The sequence below is a fragment of the Phalacrocorax aristotelis genome, chromosome 18 (genome assembly GCF_949628215.1).
Source record: "Phalacrocorax aristotelis chromosome 18, bGulAri2.1, whole genome shotgun sequence".
NCBI classification, from domain to species: Eukaryota; Metazoa; Chordata; class Aves; order Suliformes; family Phalacrocoracidae; genus Phalacrocorax; species Phalacrocorax aristotelis.
Window position 1 is genome coordinate 11,669,351 of NC_134293.1, and position 19,757 is coordinate 11,689,107.

The 19,757-nt window shown below is 44.2% G+C and overlaps 1 protein-coding gene across 1 annotated transcript in view; it reads left to right on the top strand.

Annotated features, from left to right (window-relative positions):
* GALNT17 (polypeptide N-acetylgalactosaminyltransferase 17) overlaps nucleotides 1–19,757 on the top strand; it is a 221,003-nt gene that overhangs the window by 48,026 nt on the left and 153,220 nt on the right. The window contains exon 2 of the mRNA XM_075113040.1: nucleotides 12,868–13,051. Coding sequence (XP_074969141.1) covers nucleotides 12,868–13,051 — 184 coding nt within the window. The remainder of the gene's footprint in view (nucleotides 1–12,867; nucleotides 13,052–19,757) is intronic.

Genomic DNA, 19,757 nt, shown 5'->3' on the forward strand with positions numbered 1-19,757 from the left:
TTATTTTCTATGTTTGATCATCTAGAAAAGGAGTGAGGTATGTTTTCTCTTGTGTTTTCTTGGAGTACCACCCACAGTGTGTCCGAGACCCTGTAGTACTGTGTACCCTCTTGTACCAAGTGTTTTACAAAAAGAACAAGGACAGTCCTACTTCAGGTAGCTTAAAGATCTGGGTTATATATTTAGTTCCCTCTCAGGAGTGCTTTGAGCATTAATTATGTTGTTAAAGCACTTAGTGCCTATCATCAGAAGCTCTCTATAGAAACACAAAGTTAAATAGTCACAGATCTGTGGCCTCTTAGGAATTGTTCCTGATGCTGTACAGCGTAACCATTCATAAATTTGCATTGATGGTAGAGAGCAAGCTCTGTTTCTCCTTCCATGAGGCTCCTGTCTGACAAAGTGTTTAAGCTTGAATAGTTTCACAAATTCAGTAACTGGGGTTTGATACCAAAGTTCTTGAACTTAAAGCTCTGCCTTCACCATATAGAGGCTAAGACATGCTGGAGCAAGTCCAAGTTTTTATCTAAAAGGTATCTATTGTGCTCATATGTTCACTGCAATAATACGAATATATTACAAAAAACACCTTGGATCCATTAATTGTGGGTGTTTTTGGAGAATGCAAATGTGTACAGGAATAAAGGCATCGCAGTGGAGAATATTTCTCTCTGATGACCAAATTAGCACCTTTATTTCTGTCCTTAGATGTTGCAAGCCATGGTGTGTCACCCCTACAACCTATTTGCAACGCACAAACAGATGGGAAGAAATTTGAAGAGCGAAAGTGCTCTCTGGGGTGTCCTGTGTGTCTGAGAGCACAGAACGCACGGAATGCACACCAGTAAACCCACAACAAATTGGCTCCGTCACTGAGTGAGAACAGCATCTAAGCTCAGCCAGAACAAGTATTACAGCAGAAATTAAATGAACTAAGCAAAACCCTGTAAAATGGACTTTCTTGACCTTAAAAAGTAAGTAGTAAGTTCACAGCTCAGTAAAACACAATTAGCAGGAAGAAGCATGTACCTACTTGCTGAAGAAGCACATCTTAAGTGAGCTTCTCTTTCTGCAGTTACGTTAATATAAGAATTACATGTTGGCTTCAAAGCATTCGTTCTTTTGGGAAAGCCCATTGTGGGCAACGTCATCCCTTCTCTAATATGTTGGTCTTTAAACAATAGCTTAATGAGTGGATTTAGGGGTAGCCCAGGGAGGAATAATATGAATCAAAGGGCCCCTGTAGAGAAACTTGGAAGCATGCTGAGGACCCCTCTGAAAAGGAGCATTTCTCAGGGTACAGTCCCACATACCCTTTTTTGCCCACTGATTCCCAACTTTTTGGCATGTTGAGTCAGTGATGTGGGTACTCTGCTTGGGGCCATGGGTTAAAAAAAGCACCCAGGCTTGTGTCCTTCCCCCCGTCTTCAGGAGTGGGAACTAGGGAAAGAGGAGGGAGGTCCTTGATTGGCCTTGTCAACCTTTGTAAGGTTTTATAGCCTGACCTGGTACAGCAGTTGGGGGACCGCCTCCCGTTTTCTGCCCTTTCCCATTCCCTGGCTCCCAGTGGCTCTGCAGAGGAGATGCCCTGTGTGAGGGACTGACACGGTTTGCGTGCTGAACGTGTAACCTATCACGTAACCAAAAAGCCCAAAATGGAGCAGCCAGCTTTGTGTTTGACGTCTGTGCTAAAGTGTGGTATTTCTTCATTTCCTTTTGTACCAAATGGCAACTTTTTTCCCCTTTCCAACAGGCTAATCTATACAGAGAGGAAATGTTTTACAAAAAGGAAAACAAGAACACGCATTAAAAGAAACCACAAACACTAACAGCTTGTTATAGAAACATGATCTGGAAATAACAGATTCCATGTGAAAATAAAAGTGCAAAATATTTTTAGCCTTTTGAATGAGGTTTAAAAAATGTTGGCGTGTGTGTTTGTGTTTTGTTCTTTTTTCTGTTTCCTTACTTGTTCCTGTGGCTGCGCTCCGGTTCCCAGGGGTAGTCCTGCCCCACTGCGGGTCTAACTTTCTGGGGGCAAGATGGATTTAAGAAATTCTTGTTTCCCTACCCTTGGCTGAGTGGTCCTGTGCTGGCACTGCAGCTCAGCACCTCTGTGGTGTGCCCAAGCAGCAGCTCTGCCTGGGTGCAAAAAGTCTGTGATAGGGGTGGGAATGGGCTGCGTTACCCAAAGAAGTTAAATTCAACACTGGAGCATAAAAGCAGCTATGTGGGGTCAAACAAAAGGTTTGTCTGAGCCTGGGTTTCTGACAGTGGCTGGTAGGAGTGACTACCTGGGGAGGAATAGTTTGTAGAATGGTCCCACAAATCACTGCATCAGCGCAGATGAGAGGGGTGATGTTTTGCTGCTGAGGGCAGAAGAGTCTGGGTACTTCTTAAACTGCCTATATTACAGAAGATGTTATAATGAGCAATGTATCCTAATTTTTCTTTGTGCATTCTGATGCTTGGATTGGGTCTCAAAATAAATGAGGAGACCTTAGTGCAGAATCAGAGTATCATGGAATGGTTTGGATTGGAAGGAGACTTTAGAGATCATCTAGTTTCAACGGTTGCTCTAAGCCCCATCCAACCTGACCGTGAACACTTCCAGTGATGGGGCATCTATAAATTCTCTGGGCAAAAGAGCTGCTCTTGCTGTCTGTGTTGCTCCTGCCACCTTCTCTGAGCAGGTCTTGCATGTAGCCAGCCACGTGTCCTGCCAGACTGATTTCCAGGCAGCTCAAATGGGCAAGCAAGGGAGTTTGTATTTGCTTGAATTGCAATCTACCTTCTAAAAATAAAGCTGCAGGCAATTGCTTAATTCATCACCCAAACAGGCTCATGGCTGACCAGTGTAAATATGCAGGATTGCTTTTACCCTTGACCTTTCCAATCCCAGCTCCTGTGTCCCAAGCTATCCGGTAGGCACTGAGTCAGTCGGGGTGTGTGGCGCACGGGGGGAAGCTTGGCTGCTTTGGCAAAGCCCGTGAAGTGCAGAGCTAGCACTTAGGGGTTTCCTGAATCAATACCCCATTAGGTGCACGGACCAGGGACCTTGTCTGTCTTTTGAATGGTGACGCACCCAAAATTGATCTTTGAAGTTATTGGAACAGTATCAGATTTTTAATGTGCAGTCCTGCCATGGTTTATGTTATACTGCATTGGTAGGCTCCTAATACAGACTCTTCTTATGATACTTCATCAGGTTTTAGATGGCTGTATGTTAACTCACAGCAGATGTATTGCTGGACAAAGCTTTTCATGTTGCTCTTTAATATTGCTGCTGTCAATGTGAAGAGAAGCTGTGATATCTCGCTTCCATACAGAGAATTCACCTCTCGCAGAGCATCCATAGTAGCAGTTGCGTGCCTTGAGGCTCTGGGACGAGAGGGGGACTCAGCAGATTTATGGCTCATCCCTGCTTACATGTTACTAGTCTGGTCTTAAGAGGGGGAAAAGGCAAGAAAGGTCCAGAGAGAGAAGCCTGGGGAGCATTTTGTCTGCAGCCACTACAGTGACCAACGGTGAGGAGAAAGGATCCTTGAAATAAATTGAACGCAGATTGCTGATGCTAGAGCGTCTCACCAAAAAGGTGGTTTTAAGCCATACAAATCCTCTGTATTGCCTCTGAATCAAGCTGCGTGGCCCAGGATGCTGTGCTGTGCTGGGGGGCACTTGCTCTGGTATGCTGGGCATCTGTTCTCTCTAATTAGGACTCATTACTTGCGCCTGGTGCATTGGGTGCTCTTCCATCGATTTCCCCCCCCCCCCCCCAACTTTATACGTGTCACGCTGAGAAAGCAATATTCGGGTGGTTGGACTGGGAAAGCCACTGGTGGCGGTCAGGCTTTACAGGGCGACAGGGGCCTCTCAAATGTCATCCCCTGGTTCCCTGCCTTCTGGGAACAAAATGGGGGTGAGGGGCAGGGGAAGAACCTTAACTAAAAACTTTTTAACAGTAAATCTCTACCTGAGCGTGTTTCTATTTTCTAAGGTGCCATCTGGAACAGGCTCCCCAGGGAGGCATCATGGCACCAAGCCTGACGCTGTTCAAGAAGCACTTGGACAAGGCCCTCAGAGACATGGTTTAAATTTGGGGTTGTCCTGTGCAGGGACAGGAGTTGGACTTGATGACCCTTGTGGGTCCCTTCCAGCTCAGGACGTTCTATGATTCATTCTATGATTCTAAAAGTACTCTTTGCTTTTTTATTGCTACCTAGGCATGACAGTTCTTCATGATGCTTTATGCCAATTTAAAACAACAGTGAGAAGGTTGCATTAGACTGTTCTAAACACTTCATGGAAATATGTTGCTGTGTTGTTGTTGGGGAAATGGTTCTGCCTGCATCCCAGTAAGACTGGATCCTTGAAAGCAGGCCTTAGGCAGGGCTTAATAAAGTGAGGTCTCTGGAGCTTTTCAACATCTTGAAAATGAATGCAGTGTGCCTGGAGTCAGACATCTCACTAAATGATCTTGATGATGTTTTTGACCCTGGTTTTGCTTTTTGTTAGATGTTGCATTTTTGCCTTTCTTCCCCCTTCCCCACCCCTCCTTTCCATTAAATAACACAGATATTTCCAGAATGTGATGGTCCCATATGTTAGAGATACAAATTTGTATTTGTGTCATAATGTGCAAGTGAGATTGCTACAACGCGTTATTTTCTTTGCCTTTTCTGCAAATAGACTTCATCCATCCCCCCTCGCGGATAGATCCAAGTCTGTTATCTGGATTTGAGAGTCAGCTGCTGGTGCTGCATATGTCACTCCATTACTTGGCAACTGCCTCAAATATGTCAATGCCTTGCCGGCAAAATATATATCCCTTCTTACAACGCACGTATCTTGCACCTGCTGATGTAACGATGTGGCTTATTTCAGCATATTTCATCCCAAAAAGCACTATGAACTGCGTACCAGTCACAGGTATCCCTTTTCCTACAGCTTTGGGGTGCAAACACCAGCTGCTGAACGCCATGCGCAGCGGAGCATGAGGTGAAGGTTGGAAGAGCCCAGGAAAGCCATATCCATTCAAAACTGTCAACCACGCTGAGGGCAGCACAGTGTAACTGGTCATTTTGAGACAAACTTTTACCAAGTGAAAGGGAGAGCTCCCAGCAGCAGGGCATCTCCTGGCGTGGTTATGTCGGTACAAGCTTGGGAAGAGCTTTGCTCGAATTAAACTGCCAGGAATGCTTTGCACGTATCCAGGGTTTTCCTTGGGATGTAAATCACCTTCAGTCTTGTCTTTCGTATCTGAACGGGATTTCTGTGCATAAGTGTCCCATTGAAGCACTGCCTGTTTTCCCTGCTGAGCTGCAGAGAGCTTTTCCTAGCCAGGTCTCTATGGTTTTCTGACTCCAACCCAGTTCTGTTGCTAAGTCCTGCCTTTTTTTCAACAAGTTATTTTTAAAAATGTGAAGCAAAATCGTAGACACTAATATCTGTCTTCAGACTTTCAGGGAACATAGATCTATGTCCAAGCTCGTCTACTAGTCCCCGGTTTTAGAATCAACTAAATCATTCCTCTGAACTAAACAGCCTCAGCCAGTTGAAGGATTTCTGTTATTTTGTGCCTGAGGCGAATCTTGATTGGGAAATTATCATTTGCAACCAGAACTTGGTAGTGTAATGGCCTAAACAGGGTGAGGCTGGCTTTGAAATTCTCCTGATGACTATATTCTCCTTGCGATGGGCGCTGATCCTCCCTCTGGCTCTGAAGGTAATTTCTCTGTGTTTCCATTTCCATATAGATAAGAAAACTTCAATTCTGAATATGTGTATGTATGTACATATATACATATATATGTGTGTGTAAACGTATATTTATGTTAAAATATTTCAAATGAGACTTTAGACTCTCTGCAGTCTAACCGTGCTCTCTTCTCCCATCCTTTTCGTAGAGTACAAGGTGGGAAGAAACCTTGACGTTGTTCTGACTGTTCCTGGAATGATGTAAGCACAGCCGTACTTAAATAATTCTTGATACAGATGTTCATCTACTCTCTCCTTAAATCTATTTAATAATGAGGAGCTGTGCCTGTCCTGGGCAGCCCCTTTTGGTGCTTGCCTGGCCGGGCTGCTGGAACACGTGCATGATTCTCGCACACCCACCTGTCCCAGTTTTAAGTGAAATCTTAATGGTTTGTTGGACAAATTCATTGTAGTGAATTTATTCTATTAACTTTACATACGCAGGAGCTTTTTTGGAGGTAAAATATGCTATATTTTCAGTTAGTCTGTGTCTGGCTGAAGTCCCTGCTTGCCAAGCATGGGCCCAGCAGCATCCGTCTGCTGCTTTTTTTGAGTTGGTATTTGTCATTCAGCGTGAAGCCAGAGGTTTGAAATTTTCTTGAAACCACCTTTCGCCAGTCATCACGTTTGTGTTTATCTCTGCGGTAAACCAACAAATCATTTGCATGGCAAAGGGTGCCAAACAGCTTTGTCAGATCCTTGCAGCTGAAGGAGATGTTCAGATATGCTAAATGACAGCTTACTGGAAAAGTACTGTCCAAATGGAAGGTGATAGCATTGATCCTTTAGCAAGGGGGATTTGTCAGAAGCCTGCTGCATCATCTGATTTTGGGGATATACTGGCTTCTGATAAGCGGTCAGCCCTGGGAAAAACATACCTAGCGTGTACACTGAATAAAATTGTACAGGATTCAGGGGAATACTGATTTTTCCACTGGACTCCGGCATTTAAACTGATCTTTAAACTTCATATTGGTGTCCTGTCCCCCCTCTTCCCCCCACCCCCCCCACCCGCCCCAGTGATCTCTGATCTTCTAATCCATTTACTACTACTTTTGGTTTCCTTTTCGAGAGTGTAAGGATGCTTTGGGGAGGCAGGGAGAACAAAGGGAGCTGACAGAGCCAGTCGTATTTGGTACTCCCTAGGCAGTTTCCATAGCCCCTTCACAGCACACGGTTGCAGTTATGTAGGTGTAACCTACAGTCGGAGGAATTTGTGTTATTGACTTTAATAAACAAAAAGTTTGAACAAAGACTGGGTAAAAATTGTGTAAAAACTGCTGCAGGGAGAAAAGAGAAAACCCCAGGTCTCAGGTTCCACCAAAGCTGCAAGGGAAAATTGGTGCCTGTTAGTCTGCCAATTACCCTTATGGTTAATGAGTGCTCCCTTTAATCGCCTGTATTCGCAGCGATCAGCACGACAGCACTAAAAACTTCAGCAGTTTTCCATAATTTCTAGCATTACCTATGACATTTTGCCCTTTGGTATCTATTTGAGTTTCTCATAAAATACCCCTAAAAGCCTATCTGTTGTATCCTCTTTCCATCTTCGCTGAGAGGTCACGCAGAGGCAATATCCGCAGTGTAACGCACGGCAGGTATCAGGCCATTCACCTCATCTTTTCTGCTTTTTTTCCCTGAGTCAGGAATTTCTTGTTAGCCTTCAAATCTCTGGCTGAAGTGAGGCCAGAAGCACACATCCCTAGGAGAGCTATTTCGACTGGAAGATCTGTGGTGCTTAGCTTAATAAAAGCTGTACTTTGTCAAAGACATCTACTTTAATTTTCTCTTTATGCTTCCCTTATTTTTCAGTACCGTTTCAGGATTATTTATTTCTTCTTGAGGAGGGCTTCGTCTGCCTCTTTCCTGCAGGAATGTGCCTTTCGATCTGAGCTAGACGATCTCTGTAACTCGTGCAGCAGGATGACAGAAACAAACACGGAAGGATGCAACTAAAAAATCTGCTTTTCCAGAAACCTTTCGTATATGATTCCTTCCTGTTCTTTTCCCTCCTCCACCCCAAGTGTTAAGGCTGAGGACCCCTGTTTCTCAGAAATGCTTTTCAATTTCAGATCCTCTTCCCTAGCTTTCTAATGAAAGACTTTCCTCAGCTAAGGTTTATATCGGTAGGGTTAACGTTTTCTTTCATGTGGGGTGACATGTAGCAAAATGCTTTTCCAACACGCCTGCTACCTGGGGAGCCTGTTTGGCTGGGTGCTGTATAAATGAAGGCTGTGTATCATATTATATTGTATCTTACCAAAGGTTTTCTATGTCCTAGAAAACTCCTGTCTCCTTAAGAAATATACTGCCAGTTTAAGGAGAGAATAATATATTTACTAGAACTGTACTCAGTCGAGGAATAATTTTGCTGTAGAGATTAAATTTTAATATCACCTTGAAGAAAACCAACTCTTTGTCAGTTCCCAGGGGATCTGATGCCTGGCCGTTTCAGCAGGAGTCGCTCAGATCTTAGCAGCTCTTAAGAGGTGTCTTTTTTTCCTCCTATTCCTGCAATAGAAGAGCAATACACGCCTTTTGTTGCAAAGTTCAGATGTTTTAGGGGATTCTGGAAAAAAAAAAAATCCTCATTTTGTTTCTTAGGTACTTGTTGGGTGAGTGTGGTTTAAGGATGAGTGAAGCTCGCAACTGTTCAGAGCTCTGATCTAATCTAGATGCAGCCCATTACCATCTCATGAGCTTGCAAGGTTCACTAGGGAGTGAATTCACTCCAAAGATCAAGCTTTTTTGTGAGGGATTATCACTGTTTATCACTGTAGATAGGCTGGAGCAGGCATCAGGAGAGACTTTTTGGCAGTGGTTCAGCACTTCTGCTTTGGTGTCTGCCCAGAATGATAAAGGATTTGGTCCGTGACTGGGGAACAGCTCTGACTCTTTACTTTTTAGCCCAGTCCTTCAAGGAAATAAGCAGATGGGATCATGCTCTTGCCCTTTCTTGCTCGTTGTGTCTCTCTGTGTAACTTCTGGCCCTTCTGGGCCAGTTTCAGACAGGTTTGGCAAAGGGCTGGAGGTTTTCGAAGTGTGGCGATGCTACAAGCGCGTGGTAGCGAGAGGCCCCGGCAGAAGGCCGTGCTGGAAGCCAGCCCTCTGTGTGGGGACCAAGGGGCTTCAGAGGTGATTTCCCCTTTCTGCTCCTGCATCACCGGAGGCACTTAATCCTTCATTTGCAGCGTTACGCCATTTGAACACGATATGAGAGATTGCTTATCCTTTGAGTCCCAAACAACTTAATGAAGGCTGTGAAGGGCAAAGAGAAAATGTAAGGTGTATGTGCTGCCTGCAGAAATATGCAGCCCATGGCTCCCGGCTCGCGATGCGGGCCGGGGCCCTGCTGCGGTGACGGCAGTGCACGCAGGGACTGGCAGAGGGGATTCGGAGATCAGATGGGCCCTTCACTTAGGCTTGGGCAGTGTGTGGGTGTCTCTGCCTCCCTCGGACAGAAGTTAATGCAAAGCCTCGGGAGATCCCTGCCAAGAAGGAGCTTTCCATGGGTTCCTGCCCAGCTGAAGAAGCCACACGGGCTGGGCTGAGGATAATTTCTGAAGCCATAGGAAAGGCCTCTGAAGCCACAGAAATTTGTGCTTCTTAGTGCAGCCCTAAAATGGGGCAAATAAAAAGGAATGAATGAACAGATTGGCTGGATGAGGGTCTGCTGTAACTATTTGTTTTCAATCCTGCCTCTCCTGAGGCACCTTTTCAGCCAGTTGGAAGCAAATTTCTTCCTCTTCTCTTTGGACGTGAATTATCTTTCTTGCCAAACATTACCTGAACCTTGCTTCGAAGTGCCATGCACCAAAGTGACATCCCAGCTTCACGGATGAACCCTTCTGACAGCCTGAACTGGAGGATGAAATGTTTAACCAGCACAGAGACAGACACGTCGATCCTCCCTGTCACATCACACCTGGGAATATTCATCTTTGTGACTACCCTGAGGGGGTGTTTGCTATCCTGGGTGGCACTGAAAGAGAGGATGATTGTCTCAGGGTAGTGCCCTGCCCAACACGTGCGAATCCATCACCTTAATTGATTCCTTTGGTTAAATGACACAGATTTCTCTGTACTTACTGAGGCAGGCTTTATAGTAGTAGAAGGACTGAGACGTCTGTATGCAGAAATAAGGGAATATACTTAGTGAAGAGAGAGAAATGTATGCTGGCGGGGCAGTGTCTAGTTGTCATGATTATGGTCTTGGAATAAAGCATTTAATGGCATTATAGGCTTGTCAGTCAAAGCTGCTGAATATAAAGTCCTGTCTTGGCATTCCTCTGGTGCCTCTGTAGTTAACAGAGAGGCTTCACTTCACCAGGACCTTCATTTTGCCTTGTCGCAGCAAAGCCTGCTGCCTTGCAACAGCTGAGGGCATGGGGGCACAGGTGCATCTATGTTGGCGCTGCCCGTGTCTTGACTGTATTTTGGGAGAGGTCGAGCATGCACAATCCCCTTGTGTATCATTATTTTGTAATAAAACCCACAGATGGACAAGCAAGGAGGTTGTCCTTGTGCTGTCCAGCAGCTCCCCATTGCTGGTAGATGAGGATTGAAGGTTTGTCAGTAGAGTACACCCAGCCTGCAGTTTTGGTGCAGCCAGCTGAATTCCTTGGCAGAGACATCCTTGCTCTGGGCATCTCCTACTGCTGCTAATACCAGCTCAGGTCCATCAGGCTGAGCAATATGGAAAAGGCTGGTGTAGCTAGTTCCTGTGGCTGTTGGTATTTTGAACACTGAGAGCCAGATTCCTTGCCTTTAATTTAAGATACTTTACCCAGATGCTGTAGTTGGAAGCCCAATTACCTCAGTCAAGGCAGAGGTAAGCACCTCTAGAGACTGAATCAGATCTTGCGGTGGATGAATTGACCTTGGAGGGGTTAGTCTTTGCCTGTTGACTTCAAGTGCAGAGCTCTGGCAGAAGTGCTGCATTGGGTGCCTGAGTTAAACCATTCTAATCTGTTGGTAATAAACCAAGCTTGTGGGTTTTTAAACCCGCTTTAAACAGAGCAAGGTGCTGTGATGTTAGGGGTTCTGATATCCCACTGTGCGGGAAGCCCAGGTTCCACAACCTAGGGAAGGTTAGGTTAGGTTGCCTAACCCAGCTCAGAAATTTCCCACTTCTCTTCAGCCCATCTTACAGATGTGTAGATTCAAAGCACCAGTAACAAAAGCACCAGGGAAGTGAGAAATGTTCATTAAAACAAATGAAGAAAAGCAAAATCAAGCTTTAAAAGCAAACTGGTAGATCCTGAGGATACCTGTAGTAGAAGTATGAGCACGCTAGATGCCATGGAACGGCTTCATAGCTCTCTGTTACAGTCCTTCCAGCCAAGAACTAGCATTCATAGACAGTAAGGCAATTTCCTATGGATTTTTGTGGAAACGTTTCATGGAAAAGGTGAAGAAGGAATTAAAAATTTAAACTGAATTGCTGCTAGAATGCATCTGTTATAGTAGTAAAACCCTCAGCTGATGAACTGAGGAAGCTCTTTTGTCTTTTTGGTGTAATGAGAAACAAGACATGATCTAGGGTATCCTAAGGAAATTTATATATCTACAGGTACACTGTCCCTGAGTAGAAAAGATCTGTTTTTCATAAAGAAATAGTAATTTTGAGAAGAATTGTCTCTTCGTGAGTATATGTTTTTAAAAATACTGTTTTAATTTGGTTGGAGCCTGGGTCTGAAATGAAATCGGTATCTATTGTCTTTGGAAGCAAGCTGAACCTTGGTCCTTCCAGCCATTCGGGGTTAGGAAGTTTGTGGAGCAATCTGCTGGCCTTCTGCCGGCCAGAAAGTTTCACCTTTCCCAGCTTTCTTGACTTACTCCTCTGGCCACTGCTGAGCCTAGAGATGGATATTTAGTCCATCCCCACGTCACAGCCAGCTGCTCCTTGCAGTTGATGTATTTTTATAGTCCTCAGATAGAATCTAATCAAGCCCAGTGTGGTCAGAGGGACTCCATCAACCCTCAGAAGCTCCCTAGTAGGGAGGCTGCTTAGAGGTTCCTTGTCTGAAGGAATAATAATAATAATTTCTATTCAAGTGCTTCAAACTGTGATTTACATTCATAGGTGATTTTCTTACTGCCTCACAATACTGCTTTTTGAGGAAAAAAGTGTTTAATTCTGCGTCTTGTAGATGGGGAGGCAGAGTGTTTTGTCCGGGGTGATGGAAATTTGTAGTAGGTTTGGGAACTGGACCATGCCCTTGGATCATGAAGCCCTGTGCATAATCTCAAGGTTATTGTCCCTTCCTAAGCATCAGTGGTGATGACAGTCTGTTCTGCTCTGAGAGTCAGGGCTCTGCCATTAAAACAAAGGGGAATATACCCTAGTGTCTTTATTTAAAAACAAAACAACAAAAAATACGTTGAATTTTTTTTTGTTTCTGACAAAAAGGAGAGTGTGAGTCTCTGCTAATGAAAAATATTAAAATTCCAGGTCTCCTGTATAATAAATAATAACATGAGCATGAACTTGGCTTCCCACAGTTACCACCAAATCATCAATATAGCTCTTTTTGTGCAGCTCATTTTGAACTTTGCCTATTTCCTTCAGCTATGCAGATATAAATAAATAATTCCGCTTGATAAAGGTCTGGGAATGCTATACTTTAAAAGATAAGAAAGCTTTGAGGGGAAATTGTTTTTAAATCCATAACATTTGTATGCTGTTCACTGTTCATACCGAGCAAAAATTCATTCAGTTGGCAGTTAACCAGCCCTATTTTGTTCTTATTCTGTGTTCAACCTACCCTTCTCCTGGGGACATCTAACCTTATATGTAATTACCTCTCTGAGAGTGGGAAGGAGGCCTAAATAACCTTCCTAACAACTAAATAAATGCACAGATCCCTGGGACAGGTTATCAGCTGGATGCTGGTGGCTGAGCTATCCAAACACTGTACGTAAGCCATGAAGTATTTCAAGACTTGAGTCATTTTCGTTCCAGCATTGGGCCAAAGAGCTACAATGCGAAAAGTTTTTAGGGCACCAAAGCAAAACACCCTGGGTTTTCAGATTATTTTTGTTTCCTTGATAGCTGGGAAATAACAGTGATAAATTTTAACAGAGATGGTGTGCTTTTTTTCTCTCAAGGTCTGTCCAAGTCACTTGGTCTCATTGAAGGCTATGGTGGACGTGGTAAAGGTGGGCTTCCAGCTACCCTGTCCCCTGAGGAGGAGGAGAAAGCAAAGGGACCACATGAGAAATATGGCTACAACTCCTACCTCAGTGAGAAAATTTCGCTGGATCGTTCCATACCAGATTATCGTCCAACCAAGTAAGTACCAGTTGCTCCATGAAGGCGCGCACATGCGTAGGTATCATCCGAGAGCCAGGAGTGATGGTTGCTTCATATTTTGGTGTGATACTGTTTGCTCTTCCCTCCTTATCGTTCACAGGGCTGTGCTCAGTAATGAGCAACCGGTGTAGTTTGGCTGAAACCGAGATAGTTCATAAAGATGATTTATCGGGGGGAAGAAAAGCAAATTTCTTCCCACTCTCATTTCTCTTGCTCGCTTGTTATTTTCCTAAAGCAAGACATTATTCTGGGTGGTAGTAATGCGATCAGAAGCTCATATCTGCTTTCGTCAGCAAAGGGCTGTTCGCTGCGCTGTTGGCCTCTGGTGTTCGTTACCCTGTGAATGTGTGCAGAGACTCTCACTCTCTCCTCCCTGGTCAGGTCCTCCGTGTCCCTGCAAGACCTCTGGGGCTTTCCAGCTGCCCTCGCGCTCCTCCCAGCGCAGTCCTCCTGCGATGCTGCTGTGGGATCTCCTCTTGGAGATCTGCGCAGGCGCCTTTGAAGGGAGCCCAGTGGCTCAGGTGGCAATAGTCTTCCTCTACTGTTTTTCCAGAATGGCTTTTTAAGACAAAGGTGACGATGATGTTTACCTGCTAAGCACTACAGAAGAATATACTTTAAACGAGCTGTCAAATAATTTTATTAAGAGTGCAAGCAAAGACATGCTGTAAGTGCATTGTTATGAAAGTTAATTTCAGATGTGGCTAGCAGAGTGTTCCCCAAAATAGGAATGTGTCAATTTGTCCAGGCCTGGAGAGAAATCCCTGATTAAAAAAAAAAAAAAAAATGAGCTGAGAGGGGTTTAGATTCTGAAAGATACATGTCCAATGCCTGTCATTAGGACAGTGACAAAGCTATTGCTTGGCATCTGCAAACCATTGAAAATCATGCAGCAAGGGGGTGCAGCTACATGTCTCCAGTGTACTGGCAAGTTGTTAAGGATGTGAGAGCATGGAGAGCTTTTGTTCCTTCACTTCTCTGCGTGCTGCATGAATTTCAAGCAGCCACTCAGAGTTTCCAAGGCTGTCAACCACTGACAACCGAAATATTTGGATGAGTTTTCAAAGGAATGGAGGCCCAGCCTCCAATTCTGCTGGTACGGTTCATCTGGCCAAAACGAATTGCAGGTACAAATTGCACCTTTGGCTATATGATATGCAAATCCCACTACAATGACAAATCCTTGAAGTGAGACCTTCTCTAGCAGTTACCTGAGCCTGAGCTTCTTATTTTCATTTCTCATCCAGAACTCTGACTTCTAGCAAAGCCAGCATTACTTTGTGAGAATTAATTTGAGAAGTAATGTTTTTTCAGATCTTGGGGGAAGAAAAGGATTAATTCTGACATTTTTTAGGTTTGCATTGTGTTCTTCCTCATGCTGCTATCTGTCATTTCATGGGAGGGTGGTAGAGAGGACAGAACAAACACAGCAGTTTATTAAATATGCATCATTTTGGAACTGGGCTAATAATTTGGAGAGAATTCGTGGGTACTGACTGCAGCTGCATAGCTTAGTATCTTTTATCTATGCAATAACTTCAGGACTGTGTTTTGGTTATTACTACTTTTTTAGGGATCAGTTGTCTTGGTATTGGAAGAGAGTGGTTGGTCTGGTTGTGAAATAGGCTTGAGTTTGCTGGAGGATTTGAAAAGTTTCAGCTTTTTCTACTTCTGACTTCAAGATCCATTCGCTATTTTGTGCATGCAGTTTTATGGCTGATTTTATGAACGGTTTAATACAAACCATTTAAGTCAAGTATCCTGGTCTCTGATTAAAATAGATTCAAGTCAAAGGAAATTAGCCTAAATCGTTTTGAAATTGCAGCATTAGTGGGGAAAAACTGTTGAAAACCCTCCAGCTGATAAGCATTACAAAGCATGTATTAGTTTTAAATATAATAGTGAAGCCTGTTTGGTTCTACTAAAGGCTGTTGAGCATCCGGAATGCTGATGGGCTTGGACTGTGCCTAGCAGTGGCTTATGCGTTCTTTCCTTTCAATTTTCTATTCTTTTAAAGTAAAAGATTAATGTGGTCAAGTGTCACTTTTCTGAGTGCTGAGCAGTGCTGGATCAGACCTCCTAGTCCTTTTCCTACCCCCTCTTTGTGACTGTCACCAAAGTGAAAGGGAGTAAGGGGCATTTAGGGAAAACTTGGCATGTTTTGTAATTTTTCTGTGTGCAGATTCCCTCCACCTTGTGGTCAGCATCCCTAAGGGTTCAGAGATGCAGGTGTCCCTGCTCAGTGTGATTTCCAGGCAGACGTTGGAAATGAGGAGGTATCATGAGTCCCAGCTGATGGCCTTTTGAGTCCCTGCCCAGAGGCAGCAGAAAGGATAGAGGCGAGTTTCCCTGGAGAGAATGGTCTGAGAGGTGTTGGATGCAAGGTGGTCCTTAAGAGAAGGTAAGGTCTTTCCCAGCACCAGGAATGGGGGCAGAGTACCTTGCTTGTCTTGATTTGGGGAGCTGTGGTGTCTTTCTTTTGGTGGTTTGGATTACTATCCCTATTTTGGTTATGAATTGCAGTTTGAGACATTTATTTTCTTGTCTTTAAAAGCTGAGGCTGCTCACCTGGCCTGGAGGGTAGAAAGTCTATCCTGCCATTTACTGCTTGAGCAGTATTAGGTTTTACGCCTGAGTGATTCCCGAAAAAGTGCTGCTGATCATATGGATACCTGAAATAAGTTTGTGGTACTGATACCATAAGGGAGCTGTGCCTGTAAGACCTTAGTCTTGAACTCATTAATACTAATATTTCTGATCCTGGCCTTCTGCTGAGCAGGGAAGGTTGAGCTGGGTGTGCAATGCAATGTGCTTTTAGAGTGATTAAATAATGGTATTGCATTTTGGATGACTGAGAAAGTTACTCCTTTGGCGAAAATAAGGGAGGACTAGTATTTTGGTGCAAGGGACCTTATTTCAAGTCTTGCTGTGGAACAGTGGTGTAATGAGAAAGACATAGGCAACACATTTCTATCTTGCTTGATTAGGTTTTTAGACTTTAAGATGAGATTCCTGCGTGTTCTGGAAAACAATTACTGTTTCTAGATTGAAAGTACCCAAGGTGCTGCCCGCAGGCTGCAGGACTTCTACACAAGTCTCCAAAAAATGAGCTGGAGGGATTTTCTTCAATTTTCTGCAACAACTGTGAAGGACAAGGCTGGTCTGTGCGCTTTATTGTTGATCAATTCACAGCATGTCCTGCTTGCCTGTGAATGATGGGGGGGTTTAAGAAGAGGTGTTGTTTTCTTTATTGAAAGTGAAGTGTATTTACATGGGATCATGGGGGCTGCGAACATTCCCTGCTTTAATGCTAGATTTTATGCACCTCTATTTTATTCTGTGGTGTATGATTTAATGGGAACCCCTCCCATATGTAGAGGGAAAATAAAAATTGCTGTGTTAGATCAGCCTGCCTGTCCATCTTATCCAGTATCTAATCTCCGATTGTGGAATTACCAGATGCTTCAGGCTGAAGAAATCATATTAAGGAAAACTATGAAATAATCTGCCCATCTGGTACATTCTGTCTTCTCTGTTCTCTCTTTTCAATCCTACCTAATATAAGTGTGGAGTTCTCATTATCTCTTTAAAAGTTTGTTCCTTTCTGGAATCCTGCTAAGCTCTGATTCAGTGGTATTTTATGGCATTATGGGATTAAGGAGTAGATTTAAGAAAAATAATACCCACAATTGTTAGGACTATTGAATCATTGGGTGAAGCTGACATACGCCTGCTGCTGTGAATCTCTCAACAGCTGTTCTCATGCAGGCGAGCTTCAAGATACTAAAGTGAAGAGGAAAAACGATGTGATACGCAACTTCCACAGCTGGGTTTTCAGAGGTTTCGAGGGTTTCCTCACCAGGAGACCCTGCCCCTTCCTCCTGCCTGCCTTGTGGGCCCTGCATATGGGTCAGGCAAAGCATGGAAGACCATTGGTGGTGTGTATGCGGAGCTTGATCTGCTTTTCTGTTTTCGCAGCATGTGAAAAAAGTTTGCATTTACTAGCTGGACCCCAGGAGTGATGCCCTGGGTAGAGCTACGCCATCACCTGGAAGCCATTGCTAAAGATTAAACAGTTACATATCACTGACTTGATTTTAATTTTTCCTAGTGGCGTGTCTGGGGGTTGAGTCAGAGTCATTACACTCAAGTGACTGAATTGCCCGTTTATTTCTGTAGCTGCCTTTCTTGGGAACCTGGGAGCAATTGGGCTTTTTAGCACCATCTGGCTTCAGCTGGTTTTATTATCAGAGATTTCTGTGGAGCAGCTAGTTGCAAGTCTTTCTTTGGGATATAGTGGAAGAGATGGTTTCAGAGAAAACTTTGGGTTGTTCTTCGACAACTTACTTAATTTAAAGGAACTAAATCCATTCTTCATTTTACTTTTATTTAAAGTGGTCTGTGTGTGCCCTTTGGGGGTTCTCAGCGTGTACATACTGGGTGCTGGAACATGTTCTAGGGTGCAGGGAGCAACCTGCAGCAGGAGGCACTGTTCCCTTTGGGGTCTCTTCCCACCCTTGCAGAGCCTCTTGCCTGCTGCCATGGGCTACCTTTGGGTCTCAGCTTCCACTCAGGTTACTGGAGTGTTGCCGGGCCAAGGAATTGGATTTTGGTTTTATAAGCAAAACTGAACATGTCTTTGGAAAGTCATGAATGTGGATGTGACTTAGAAATATCAGGACTGTCCAGGAGGATGGGCCTTGCAGACCTGTCATTCAGTCTTCTGCCTGTGAGGCAACACCTGCCTTCACATCTCTCTTGGGTCCCCAAGACGTTCTCGTCCTGTGCTGGACACTGGTCCTATCTGCCCTTGGAGTCTACAGGGGAAGCCCCTAAGACTGATGATGTTTTGTGCTGTGAGGCTCAGCCTGTGCCCTGTGGCTGGCTCTGGTGGGGCTCAGGAAAGTCTCTGTAGGCTTATGTGCCATCATATTTATTTATCGTCTTGTGATGAACAGCAAATCTCTTCCACTATGGAAATAACTAAAAAGACCTGGCTTTGCAGGTGCCTTTGTCTCAGTTTTCTCCTGTACCAAGATACTGAAATGAGATACTTTCTCCACGTGTGTTGTGACTTGGGCAGGAGGCTGCTCTGTATGGTGCTTCATATGTCTGGCATCCCATTTATCCTAGTGTGTTGTTTCTTTCCCAAAATAGAAGGCATACAACCTCCTTCAAACTTTGCTTGAAGTAAAACGCTTTTTTGCCTTTCCCCCCTGCCCAAGCAAGCATATTATTTTTGGTAGATATGGCCGAGATCTGCAAATATTATTGCAGCGAGAGAGCTCTTTATTTGTGGTTTCCTCAAGTTTTTAGGAGCTGGAACGTTCCTGGAGTCGCACATTTGTGATATTATGCCAGTTACTTAGTCATGTCCTGCCCTAGGATGTTTAGCCAGGCTTGATGAAATGAGTCTGAGGAGAAGGACAGCGCTTAAGAAGAAAAAAATAAACTACTTGAATTATGCTGGTGGTATTTGCTGGGAAATAGAGTTTCATGACTGTTTATTTGTAGTCATTGCTGTTTACTGCAGACAAAGGAGGTCAAAAGAGCTCTTTCTCTCTTGCATGCACAATAACTTATTTTACCTTTTGCAAAGAGATTTTTTCTTTTTTTTTTTTCCAATCTTACATTCCAACAGTAGCAAGGAAAAGAGGCAAGGCATAGTGATTTTTCTTCATCAAATAACCAAAGGAAAAACTATCGAGGAATCAAGACAGTGTAAGAATGAAAAAAAAACCCCGTGACTGTTTCAGATGTGAAATTCTGTTTGAACAGGATGTGGGAGTGTATTAAAAGATACTTTCATGTCTAGGAAAAAGTCAGAACTAGTTGTGTATCTTCTCTCCCACTAGATAATTGTTGACTGATCCAGCGTTGTGTGAAAAGCTCTCTTGCCCTTGGCTTTTTATGGCTTAAGCCATAAAAAAGGAAAAGTAATATTTTCCAATACTTGGAAAGACGCCACCTGAAAATTTTCTGGGGGAGCAAGTAACGAAATCAAGCAGTGAGTATCAGTGGTGTAAAGGAAACGTGCCTCAGAACAAGGCTCACCAAAGCTAGATCAGTTTTGCAGTTCAGAGGCGGGTTGCTGGATGGTTTCTAGCCACGTACGCCACCCTGCCCCATCTCTGAGTGGCTTTAGGCGTTTTTGTTCTGCCAGGCTGCATGTGTTCCTTGGGCTGTCCAGAGGAACCCTTGCGTTTGTGCCAAATCTGTCCCCCCTCGGCTCTGAGGGTCACGAGGGTAGGAGGATACCTGCGAACCCAGCTTCAGACCTGAGACTATTTATTTATTTATTTTTCTCCAGCATCACGGAGGCACTTGCGGTGTGAAGAGCCGCTGTGCTGTGCACGCAGGCGCTGCCTGGCGCCGGGGAAGCCGTGTGCTCCCGCTGCATCCCCAGGGAGGGTGCTGCAGCTCTTGGTGACTTCTGGATGATCTGCACAAGAGGGAAAAGCCGCTTTGTTGCTGCATTGCTTTTCCAGTGCTAATACAAACCCAGGGCATTATTGAGTAAATACTGGTATTGATCATTATTCCTCGGTGCATGTCAATGTGCGTATGGAGAGATTGTTATTGGACTTCCAGTAATCCTTTTCTTGAAAACTGGGAAAGTGAAGTCCCTAAAGACATGCTTTTCCAGCTGTGCTTGGTATTTGCTGATTATATTTATGCCTACTAC